Here is a 12233-nt window from a genome sequence, read left to right as displayed (position 1 = left end):
ATTTACAATCCTAAGGGCAGAGACAGTGGTCACTTCAGAAAAAATGTGATGTTCAGAGTCCTAGAGGAGTCAGTAAAGACAGATTCTTGACACTTCTTTCCCTAGGTAAAGGGTCGTGATAAGCATATCAATAATTTGAAAAAGAAATGTCAGAAGGAATCAGAACAGAACCGGGAGAAGCAGCAGCGTATTGAGACCTTGGAACGCTACCTGGCTGACCTGCCCACCCTGGAAGACCATCAGAAGCAGAGCCAGCAGGTAGCAGCAATATCTGGGCATACCTGGGGCAAGCAGGGAGTAGCCAAGCAGGGGCACTGTCTCAGCTTCTCCAGTACACAGTTACACTGTGGTTTCCTGAAAGGCAAAACCCAAAGGAGTCATGTCCAGACTCACATGTGTCAAGTTTGCAACTCAACTGCAAAGTTTTTGGGATACCCAGACAGTCTTCCTTGGCTTGTTGACCTAAGCATGGAATCTTATCTCTCAGCTTAAGGATTCTGAGTTGAAGAGTACAGAGCTGCAGGAGAGAGTGACCAAGCTGGAGAGTTTGCTGGAGGAGACCCAGGCAGCCTGCAGAGAGAAGGAGGTTCAACTGGAAAGCCTAAGACAGAAAGGAGCAGAACTCTCCACTAGACATAGGTAAATACCCCAGTGTGGCTGAGGAACGGAGCAGAGCTAAGTTTACCCCACTCACTACCTGTGTGACTTTGGGCAAATCACTTTACTTTTCTTTGGAATGTGAGTAATAGGAAAGCTGCTTATGGGTAAGGAATAGGTCTTTGAGATGGAGAGGGGAGGATGTAGTGGTGCAGTGGGGGCTTGTTACTATATCCTTTAGAAGGTCCAACCTAGTGCTCCGGCATAATACTGGGTAATAATTTCTGAGTACGTATGTGTTGAATGAGGGGAACCACTTTATAAGCTGGGGAATTAGCTATCTGTATATTTGCAAAGCAGATCCTGGTGTTAGGAACTGGGAAAGGAGGGGGTTATCTACATTTTGAAGGTTATAAGATAAAGGCTACCAGGAACATCTGTTTCTCTTCAGCCCTAGGGATTGTTCTCAATGGTCACAACAGGTTCTAAGAACAAAACAAGATGCCATAATGTACTCTCAGGGTGTCTTGAGAGCTTCTTACATATTAGTTGCCATTTCTGTAAATGTGATGGCTGTGTTTCAACAGCCTCTTGAACCAAATCCAGTTTCTAATGGGGTGGATTGGATTTCTTATCCCATATTCTATCACAATGGCCCTGTTTATCTCAGCAGATGAACCATGATGAAAGTGATTGTGGGGATCTGTTGGAGGAGACCATTGGTTGGAGTCAAAAGAGAGGTTGGGGTCAAAGTCGACTCTACCCTAGACTTTGTGTGCCAAGAAAAAAGTTTTTTTTTTTGTATTTTCCAAAATTTCTGCAGTATACATATATGACTTTTATAATCTAAATACATATGATGAATGTTTATTTTTAAATATCAAAACAAATATAAAAGAGCTTTGGGCCGGTGGAGAATTGGTGGCACATATTAGATAGATGCTGGCCTCTAGGGAAGGGAACTAACGCATTAGGCAGCTTGTGTGTGACACACCCTATGTTATAACAGACCTAAACTTATGCCCAGCTACAAGTTGGAAGCACCTAAGTGTCTTGCCCAAAATATACAGTAAATAATGGAATCAGGAGTCAAAGCCGCATCCGTCCGACTAAAATTCTTTTTTTTTTTTTTTTTTTTTTTTTTAAAGATTTTATTTATTTATTTGACAGAGAGAAATCACAAGTAGGCAGAGAGGCAGGCAGAGAGAGAGGAGGAAGCAGGCTCCCTGCCTAGCAGAAAGCCCGATGCGGGGCTTGAACCCAGGACCTGGGATCATGACCTGAGCCAAAGGCAGTGGCTTAACCCACTGAGCCACCCAGGCGCCCCCCGACTAAAATTCTTAAAGAGGTTGCTGTTTTTCAGCCTGCAAGATAAGCAGAGTATGGAAGAGGCCAGTGGAGAAGGTCCAAAGGTGGAAATGGAGTCCTGGCAGAAAGAATGTGATTCCCTTCGAAAGGTGACGGAGCGTGTTCGGGCAGCAGTAGAGGGCAGGCTGAGAGGAAAGAAAAGATTGTGTACTGGGAAGGAACCATGAATTTCTGGCCCTGGGCCAGAGCTTTCCTCCCTTTTCTGAGAAGTCACCTCTGCATAATCTTTGCATTTAGGGATTTATCCTTATGACAAGCAAGCAGAGTTAGGGGAGGATATGCTTCTGAACGTCCAAACTAGATGCTCCAAAATGGTGCATTGAAGCTTCGTGCATTTCATTCATGTTTATGCCCCATACAGACCTGTTGCATTGGGCAGAGTTCTAACCAGTGAGGTGGCCCTAATTCAGCAGAGAAGAAAGTCTCCAAACCTGTTGATGAGACTGATGTCAGGTTAGCAAAAAAGAAGATCCAGAAATGGTTCAGAGAATATCTGAGGTCTCAGAGGACAGGAAACTGGGCCTGTTCAGGTTCTCTCCTTAGTCAGTGTGACCAAAGCTATAAATAATAGCATCCAGCACAGCCCTGGATAGGATAGATTTCATTAAACTGAATTTTTAGTCATGTCCTTTACTAAAGAACCAAAATATACTCTGGTTATGTATGAAGTTCATTCCACTCATCAGGGTGGGATCCCCCTCCCCTGCAGTAGTGGTTATAGGTCCACACTACATTCCTGTTTAAACCTCTTTGTGAGTAGAACACCGAAGTGTGAAGCTAGTTAGTTAGGACAGGGAGTCTGGATTATACTTCTGTAAGTAGAACTAAATATATATAAATATAAATATATATATAAATATATAAATAAATAAATATATATATATATATATATATATATATATATATAAATAAAATATATTGAACTATAATAGCCCTATAGCCAGTGGGCTAATAGCCAGACTACAGATCCTTGTGTAGCTTCTTATAGTCCAACCTCACCATCAGCCCATGCTTATATCCTTCCTTGATAACTTTGCCTTTCAGATTGTGGAGAAGCAACAGCAGAAAATGGATCAGCTGCGTTTACAAGTACAGGTGAGCTGGTGTCCTTGTGATGTGGTACACAGGACTTGATGGAATCTCTAGAATTTAGCCAACTCTTTATTCTGTGTCATACAATTTGCTCAGTGTTGGGAGTATAGCAAGAATGAGACCCGATCGATACTTTTCGCCTACAGTCATTGTTGGGAAGGGGTTTTAGCACAGTCTTGTGAGCTCAATGTCATGTTACTTTAGGAGAACATGGAAGAGTCAGTCAGAGCAGGGGAGGTTAAAGAAGGATTTCTGGAGCTGATGAGCCTGGAAGGAGGAGGAAGAGTTAGCCAGGCAAAGAAGAAGAGCTGGATAGGTTGGTTTTGGAATTCCAGATAGAAGGAATAGTACTGATGGGAACATGGAGGCATGAAACAGAGTTTGCACACAGAGCGGCAAGCAGTTCGATATTGTCGAAGTAAGGTGGTGTGAATAGCAACTGGACTATGGGAGGGCTTCATCTTTCCAACTAAGTTTGCTTTTATTCTTTTGATAGGTGATGGGAATCTACTATAAAGATGTATTTATTTATTTATTTCAGAGATTTATTTATTTATTTATTTCATAAGCAAGGGGAGGGGCAGGGTGAGAGAGGAAGAGAGAATCTCAAGCAGACTTCCCACTAAGTGTGGAGCCTGATGCGGGGCTTAATCCCAGGATTCTGAGATCATGACTTAAGCTGAAATTGAGAGCCAGATGCTTAACTGACTGAGCCCACCCAGGCGCCCCATGGGAATCTAGTATAGAATTTAATTTGGATGTGATGTAATTAGGTTTGCAACTCAGTCTTGAGTGTGGAAAGAAGAGTGGCATTTGGAGAGGGGCAGGGCTGGAAGCTGGAGGAATATTGCAAATCCTGGTGAGAGATGAAGGAACCTGGCATAAGGCAGCATAACAAGGAGATTTGAGGGAACAGATTTAAATGAATTTTAGAAGGTAAAATTGAGAGGAATCAGTGATTGACAAGATGTAGGGAGTTAAAGAATAAGGAAAAATTAAAGATGACTCTTGGTTTCTGTTCTTGGCCAGAGTATATGTGTGTGGGGGGTGTCCTTAATTGGATTCTCCCAAGAAATCCTAGGTAGGTATAAATAAAAAATCTTTAAAAAAAAAAAAAAAAAAAAGGTCAGGGGCGCCTGGGTGGCTCAGTGGGTTAAAGCCTCTGCCTTCAGCTCAGGTCATGATCCCAGGGTCCTGGGATCGAGCCTCGCATCAGGCTCTCTGCTCAGTAGCGAGCCTGCTTCCCTTTCTTTCTCTGCCTGCCTCTCTGCCTACTTGTGATCTCTGTCAAATAAAGAAATAAAAAATCTTAAAACAACAACAACAAAAAAGCAACAAGAAAAAATCCTAGGTAAAGCAGGTTCACTCAGGTTGTCTTTGGATTCCAAAAGAGGTTTTCACATCAAAACAATTGAAATACACTCACTCTGAGAACAGCTCAAAGCTGCAATTCTGCCTTTGCCATCATGCGGGTCAGGCTGTGTCTGTCTAGTTCCCCTATTTCAAGTCCTGTAAGGATAGTCAAGCCTAGTGAGTGTTTATACCCATTTAAAATCCCATATTCTTGGTAGAGTTTCTAATGGATCTCAGATACATTTCCTGGAACCCGCAGGTTCCACAAAGGTTGAAAAAGCCCTACACTTAAGTGGTACATTTACCCATGGTGAAATTCCTCAGGCAAATTAAGGTATCAGGTGAATTTGCTGGAATCAGGTAGATTCAAAATGGCCGCCTAGGGTATTTCATGGTGATGAGATGTTCTTCTTTGGCAGTTACATTTTTTTATTAATACAAAATTGAAAATTCAGAAAACTTTTAAATACTTGATTCAAATAAGTTTCAAAATTGGGGGAGGGGATTGGAATGAATAGAATGAAAGGCAAAAAAATAGCAAACATAAATACCTCCCTCTCCCTGACCCTGACCATCCCTTCACAAACACACACTCTTCCTCCCTCCCTCCCTCCCTCCCGACTAGATTAGGTGCCTGTGGGAGCGCTCTTCTTCCCTTTATCTCTGTCAGAAGCATTTAGTATACAGTATTCTCAAGGGCTTTGGCTATGAGCTCCTCAAAGACAGGTATTGTTTGTATCCTCAGTATCCTCAGTGAGTGTCACGGTAATTGCTCAGTAAATACTGAGCTGAACTGAATGGATATTCCCTGCCCTCAAGAAAGTTATGGGGGTGGGTGGGAATCACATGCACAGCCAACGAATGAATGAACCATGACAGAGGTATGAGTAGCAGGGTGAGAGTATGATGAATAGGATCTGATTTGCAGATAGAGGAAGGCTCAGGTGGGCCTTGAAGATTTCCTGGGTGACAGGGAAGAGTAGCCTGCGCAAAGGGGAAGGAGAGTACACAACAGCATTGGAGCTGGAGCCTTTGGGTATGAAGGCTTTCAGTCATTTGATGTGACTGGAGTGGAGGCTGTGGGGAAGGTAGAAAGAGATATGGTTAGAAAAGGAGGTAAGGGCCAAACTGGCCTGGAATGCCCTGCTGAGAAGCTGGCCTCTAGTGGTCAGCGACTACAGGAGGGTTTCAAAGGGAAGTAGCAGATCAGGGCCGTTCTAAGGTCGTCTCCCAGCAGTGTGTGTGTGGTGGGGCTGGGCTTTACTGTGTAGTCCGGGCCAGAGGTGATACGGTCTGAACCAGATTTGCTGCTACTCCTGTGTAATCCTACCATTCAGACCCTAGAGCAAGAAGTGGCTCAGGAAGAAGGAACAAGCCAGGCCCTAAAAGAGGAAGCCCAGCGGAGGGAGACAGCTCTGCAGCAGCTACGCACAGCGGTAAAGGAGGTGAGTGGCATCAGCTTCGCTGCTGGGTACTGCTTCCGCAAACCTGATTGCTCTGTGAACCATGCCCCCCCATCCCTACTTCCACAAGAGCCCTCGTGTCTGACAATCCCTCCTGAGGTTTTTTGGCAGAAGAATGGGAAGGGACATAGCACTATCCTTTATATTAAAGGTCCTAAGCCCATCTTAGAATGGCCATAATTACCCAGGAATGCTTTTTGGATGTGAGAAGTCTGTCTCTCTCCCTTTGTCTTTCTGTAGCCACAGGTATGTGGGGTTAGGGAGGAAGGGTTCAAGAAGACTGAGAGCTTGGTGTCCTCATGGAATAAACAGAGCTGTCAGCAAGGGGTGACCAAGTTCACTGACCTACAAAGGAATCTCCGAGCTGGGATTGTCACATGGCCCAGTGAGGGGGAAGGGCTGGGATTGGAGAAGGAACTGTATTCAGTGTCTTTAAATCAGAATAGAAGTAGGGAGGGGAGGATGGGTCAAGGTGTTATGGGAGAGGGAGGGAAGGAGACACGGACATACATGAGTAGCTGGTCTTTGTAGAGAAGCCTGACTCTACTGAGGTGAAGGTGTGAAAAGGCAGGCAGGACACATTCTAGCACTGTGTTCTTCAGCTTTCTAGTTTCTCCAACCCCCACCCAGTGGCTGGCTGCTAGCTGTATTGTTGTCTTTCTTGCCCCCTTTATTCCTCTAACACACTCTGATCAGGCTGGCTGGTGGCCACTTTTGTCAGGGTGGCAGGGAGAGATTGAAACCAGTGTCTCCTCAGATTTCACAGTTCACGTTAAGCCTTCTCTAATAGCCTGGTTAACAGAGTTGGCTGAGGGACTGGCTTCAGATAGAGTTCCGAGGGGCGGGAGTATCTTCTCTGGCTCCTGAACAGAAACCTGGAGGCTGGTGACTCAGAGTCTGCTGGGGAGTGGTTTCCTCTCCAGTGCTGGAACCCTACAGGCCCGACCTATCTGCAGGAGAATTTAGAATTTAGCACTCCCCCAATTTTGGGATTGGGGGAGTGCTAAGCCTGTTGGTGGGGGTTAGGAGGGGGGTATCACCTGTGACTCATACATAGCCACACACAGGTACAGATATTCTGCCCTTCCCTGGGCGTGGTTTAACATGTTTGCCCATCTGTCTGCTCAGCTTTCAGTGCAGAACCAGGACCTGATTGAGAAGAATCTGACACTCCAGGAACACCTGCGCCAGGCCCAACCAGGGTCCCTGTCTTCACCAGACACAGCCCAGCTGGCATTTGAGCTGCACCACGAGTTGGCCAGTTGCCTTCAAGATCTGCAGGCTGTCTGTAGCATTGTGACCCAGAGGGCCCAGGGCCATGACCCCAATCTCTCCCTGCTCCTGGGCATTCACTGTGAGTCTTCAGACCGGTCTGGGATGCAGGGAAGAGTGGCTTTCATTCTCTTGTCACCCCCACCCAACTTTCCCATCAGTTATGGTAATGTGTGAACAAGGCTTTGTAAGCCTGGTCACTGCCCGCTGGACGTGTTTAGCAGAGTAGACAGTAAATCTGTTTTGGAAACAGATTGGATACCTGAATGCAGAACAAACAAAAAATGGCCCTGAGGCAGCAAGTTTTTAGCCCCCTATTCCATTTGCTTTTGTAAAAGCATGCTGTGTCCTGGGATACCTGGGTAGCTCAGTGGATTAAGCACCCGACTCTTGATTTTGACTCAGGTCTTGATCTCATTCAGGGTCATGAGTTCAAGCCCAGCATGGAGCCTACTTGAAACAATGTGCCATGTCCCCAGATCATGGGCCTCAGAGAACTACTTATCCATACTGTCCCCTCCATGAAAGCACCTCCTAACTGACTCACTAACATTCTCTTGAAATGCTCTCCTACTCAGCTGCACAGCACCCAGGGACTCAGCTGGATTTGCAGAAGCCGGATGTGATCAAGAGGAAACTAGAAGAGGTTCAACAGCTGCGCCGTGACATCGAGGACTTAAGGACCACCATGTCAGACAGATATGCCCAGGATATGGGAGAAAACTGTGTTACACAGTGAAGAATGCTGGGGTGGCACACGCTCTGTTCCCCCAGGGAAGATCTGGTCTGTTGACCGCCAGTCTGCCCAGGTTCTGCCCTGACAATCTCTTGCCTCCTGTCTGCTGCTGTTCTCAGAGAGAAGGGGTGGAGGGGGTTAAGAACCTGCGTCTGGGGCCGTGGGCTTATTAAGGAACGGTGCCTGCCCTGCTGCACACTGGCTTTGCATTGTTGGATTGCATTTGTCCTGTCATTGGATTTACCCTTTGAGGGTGAGTTACTAATTAACTTCTGCAGGTTACCTGATAAGTCCTCACAGACTGTTCCAGCCCCTGGCTGATGTCAAAGTTAAACAGGCTGCTCAATTCCCTTTTCCATCCTCTGGGATGGATCCGTATTCATTCCCACTCCATACCTTGGTCCCGCTGGTGGCAGAGTTCAATAGAAGGGCATAGAAAGTCTGAGTACCAGTCATGAAGGCCATGTGAGAATTCTCAGGCCAGCAGGCCAGCCTGCCTGGGATCTAAGCTGTCTTTCTTGGGTGTTCTTAGGCCTGGTCCCACTGCTGCTTCCTCAGGGCTCTTATTCTCACAGACACCTCAGGGTGATCTGTTTATTAGCAAAGTACCCACTAGAATTGGCCTACGGATTCTATCCAGGCCTCCTCCATCTGTGCTGTCATGCCATTTTGTAGGATGCCCCACTCTCCAGCTGCCCTGTCCTTTGGGGGCCTGGCCATGTGGTTAGCACAGCTCCCTTCTCTTTTGTTCTTAGGCTAGTCAGGTAGCCCCCTTGCAAACTCTTCTTTATGGTTCTGGATTTGAGCAGGATTTTCCCCTAGAATACCACGGGGCAACTGTCAAGCTGCTCGCCTCCTCCTCCTGGTGTCTAAGGGCTGGCGTCCAGCCCTGACTTGTGCCTCTCTTTTGTTTGTGGGCAGGGTCCTTTCCTTTTCTTGCTCTGCGGCTTCTTGAGAGTTCAGAGTACCCAGTATAGTTTGGCTCTAAGGTATAGCTTATTTGCTGGGTTTTGTTTGGGGCCTTTGGACCCTCTGCTTTCTGGTTTCTCATGCCTTCTCATTTAGGGGGCATCTCACAACACAATTGTTTGTATCTGGTTCTTGGGCTGGCCCCAGGCCTGCACTAGATCTGGAGCCAAGCCAGCCAGGGCCTTGGAAGGGTGTGCAGGAGCACTGAGCAATCCCAGAGCCAGCCACCAGGAGTTTGTTGGTAAGCCTTGAGCAGTCATAGAAGTATCCTGAACCTCACTCTTGGGTCTGAATGAGACTCCTTAAGTGTTTTTACAATTCTGTGTCTTATTTATGGAGTGATGTATCCCTTCCATTCAGAACAGCCCCACCCAGCCATCCGCCTCAGCCTCTGGGCTCCTTCCTGCCTCCTAAAAGCAGAGCTGCCTGGTTGGTCTCCACCCTGTGTTGGGAGCCCAGCCACCATGCTCACGGGTATTTTTCCTCAAAGTTTATAAGCAGTTATTTATATGAATCCTTGTTATGTCAACTGGTTTGTATTGCCTATTTTGATTACAAAATAAAATATTTAACAAACTCTTCAGTTTTCCATCACCATCATCACCATCCCTTACTCCACCCTTCATTTTGGCTTGTTGGGGCCAAGGGCTGGGTGTTCAGCCAAGTTCCCCAGATGGCAGCAAGGAGGAACCTTTGGCAGGTCCAGCCTCACGGCTGTTTCTACCACTTCCGCTCCTCTGTTCTCTGTGGGGACAAATAAGAGCTCTTCCCACACAACTTTCTATTGGGTGAAGTTGCCCGAGTCATTGAGCAAGTGTGTCATTGGAGAGAGTTTCCGTAATCATCTGAGAGGAAGTCAGCTGCCTCTAGGTTGCTGTGAGGTGGCGGCTTCTCGAGCCAGGCAGGGCACTGTTTGCTTTAGGGGGCTGGGGTTATCTTCCTGGGCTGACTTGTGAGGGGAATCCTGTCCCACCCCAGACAGCCAGCCAAGCCTCCAGATTTGGACTGGTTGCTAGAATCTGCTCCCTCTGAACCCCTTCCCATTTTTTCTGGGAGCAGGAGCAGCTTTAGAATGCCATCTGGAATCAAGGTTGAGCTAGGGCCACCCTAAGATCATCTGTGGATATTTCACGAGGGTGGACCAGGCTCTCAGGAGTGCTGGCCAGCCTCTGCCTCCACCCTTTCTAGAGCTAGTAGCCTCTTACCTTGGCCTCCATCTGGTGCCTTGAGGGTGTGGCCCTGTCTCTGGCCACCACCCTTCCTTGTCTAAACCTGCCTGAGTAGAGAGGAACTTTTGGGGAAATCTCCCGGGGCGGGGGGGGGGGGGGGGGGGGTGCTCTCCCTGTTTTGGTGTGCCACGGGGTTACCCAGGTGTGAGTGTCACCCTGGGGACTGTGGGAGGGGGTCCCTTAGAGTGAGGTCCCCTAGCCAAGGCACTGTACGTTCCAAAACGGCCCAAGCCTTCAAAGCTCTGAGCTGCGCTGCGCTATCGTGGCACCAAGGGGTGGGTGTTTGGGTGCAGCTAGCCCGGGGGAGGCTGAGGAGGCGGCCTTTGCCACACCCTCACCCTCACCCTCCCTTCCCTGGCCTTTCCGGCCACCCAGGCTACTCCCCAGCCTCACACTGAGCCCCAGATCTGGGGAAAGCCGAACCGGGCGGCCTCTCTGAGCCCTGGGGTCCTTGGCGAGCCCGGCCACTGAAGGGGGAGGGGAGGGGGACAGCGTCGCGCAGGGCGGGGTCGCGCAGGCTCCGCCCCGGCCGCACGCCTACCCGTGCCGCCCATTGGTCCCGAGAGCGGTGACTCGCGGGCTGAGCAGGAAGGAAACCGCTCCCGAGCGCCGCGGCGTCGTCTTTAGGCCGTGCAGCTCCCGCTACAGCCGCCCGTCCGTCTGTCGGCTTGCCCGTCCACCCGCAGCATGAGCGGCCTGCGCGTTTACAGCACGTCGGTCACCGGCTCCCGCGAAGTGAGTGCACGCCTGGGCCGCACTGGCGGGGAGCGCGGCCGGCGCAGTCTGGGCGCTACGGCCCGGCGCCCGAGACCTACCCCCAGGGCGGGGGCAGAACGGGTATGGGGGGCGACGAGGTGCGGGGCTCGGCCTCTGGGGTCCGGTCCCGAGGTGGGCTCCAGACTCGAACCCCTCTTTTGGGCATCCTGGAGCTTTAGCAGCCCCAGCACGAGCTGCCCACGCCCATCCCGTTGCTCCCACACGCACTCCCTGTAACCCCACTACCACCCCATCACGTCCTGATGGTGCCCTTCGTCTCCTCCAATTTGTGCGTACCTGGGCGGGGGTGGCCCCTTACCAGCCTCCACCCGAGTGTGCCCTGCCTTCCCCTCGCTGAGCTCCTCTCTCCCCCGCCCCCCCCCAACTTTATCCCACTTCCCTTCTTCGTTCTGACTCTCCTCCGCATGGTGGTCCCTCTCATCCTGCACCACTGCAAGCCAGATTCATCGTCCTAACTCTCTAGTGGCCAGAACGCTGGCCCAGGCTGTGGAGGGGGACAAAAACTACTGGCCACAGCCGCTTTCTTTCTGCCCAGGGTTCCCCCCTCAGTCCTCCAGCCTGCTCACTAACCCCTGCCCGCCCTCTACCCCCAGATCAAGTCCCAGCAGAGCGAGGTGACCCGCATCCTGGATGGGAAGCGCATCCAGTACCAGCTAGTGGACATCTCCCAGGACAACGCCCTGCGGGATGAGATGCGAGCCCTGGCGGGCAACCCCAAGGCCACCCCACCCCAGATTGTCAACGGGGACCAGTACTGTGGGGTATGGGCCCCGGGGGCTGGGAGTGGGGAAGTGTAGGAGGACTTCTGAGTCAGAAGTCAGAGTCAGACCTGAGACAAAATGCCAGCACTCAGGTGACCGCCTCTCCCCTCCCCTCCCCTAGGACTATGAGCTCTTCGTGGAGGCTGTGGAACAAAACACATTGCAGGAGTTCCTGAAGCTGGCCTGAGCCCGCTGGACTCCCGTCACCACATGCCCCCCAGCCACCGCCCGGCCATGAAGGACCTTATGACCAACTCCCTGTTATCCTAAAACCTTCTGACCTTGGAATCTTTCCCCCCAACCCAAGCCCCTTCTCCTCCCCTCTCTGTTCAAAGGCAACATTCCTTACCCACTAGTTTCAGAAATTGTCTTAAGCAACAGCCCAAGTGCTGGCTGTCCTCAGCCAGGCCCTGAGGCTGCCACCCTGCCTGGCACTGGCTGATGGGTGCCTTTGCTGCTTCCATTAGCCAGGGCTCTGCCAAAGGCCCCGCATTCCCCGTCCTGGGAGCACCCTAGAGACAATTAAATGTCCCATTCCACTGACAGCGTGTCTGTTTGATATGACCTGGACTCTTGCTCTGAGCGAGGCTGGTAGATGGAACAGTGCTGAGCCTGT

At 49.8% G+C, this 12233-nt stretch overlaps 2 protein-coding genes across 6 annotated transcripts in view; both read left to right on the top strand.

Annotated features, from left to right (window-relative positions):
* The window catches only part of CEP85 (centrosomal protein 85), a 36547-nt gene extending 24387 nt beyond the window's left edge, over window positions 1–12160 (top strand). For all 5 annotated transcript variants that reach the window (XM_047725955.1, XM_047725954.1, XM_047725952.1 and 2 more), the window contains 8 exons: window positions 106–258; window positions 488–639; window positions 1961–2054; window positions 3010–3060; window positions 5748–5855; window positions 7002–7227; window positions 7724–10814; window positions 11739–12160. In XM_047725955.1, the coding sequence (XP_047581911.1) occupies window positions 106–258; window positions 488–639; window positions 1961–2054; window positions 3010–3060; window positions 5748–5855; window positions 7002–7227; window positions 7724–7884 (945 nt within the window). In that variant the 3' untranslated portion in view covers window positions 7885–10814; window positions 11739–12160. The remainder of the gene's footprint in view (window positions 1–105; window positions 259–487; window positions 640–1960; window positions 2055–3009; window positions 3061–5747; window positions 5856–7001; window positions 7228–7723; window positions 10815–11738) is intronic.
* On the top strand, window positions 10669–12160 carry SH3BGRL3 (SH3 domain binding glutamate rich protein like 3). The gene is made up of 3 exons (XM_047725962.1): window positions 10669–10814; window positions 11450–11617; window positions 11739–12160. The coding sequence occupies exons 1-3, from the start codon at window positions 10767–10769 to the stop codon at window positions 11802–11804; spliced, it is 282 nt and encodes a 93-aa protein (XP_047581918.1). The 5' UTR covers window positions 10669–10766; the 3' UTR covers window positions 11805–12160.
* Window positions 12161–12233: the final 73 nt, after the last annotated feature.

Source organism: Lutra lutra, chromosome 4 (genome assembly GCF_902655055.1).
Source record: "Lutra lutra chromosome 4, mLutLut1.2, whole genome shotgun sequence".
NCBI classification, from domain to species: domain Eukaryota; kingdom Metazoa; phylum Chordata; class Mammalia; order Carnivora; family Mustelidae; genus Lutra; species Lutra lutra.
This window is presented reverse-complemented; position numbering and strand designations above follow the sequence as displayed.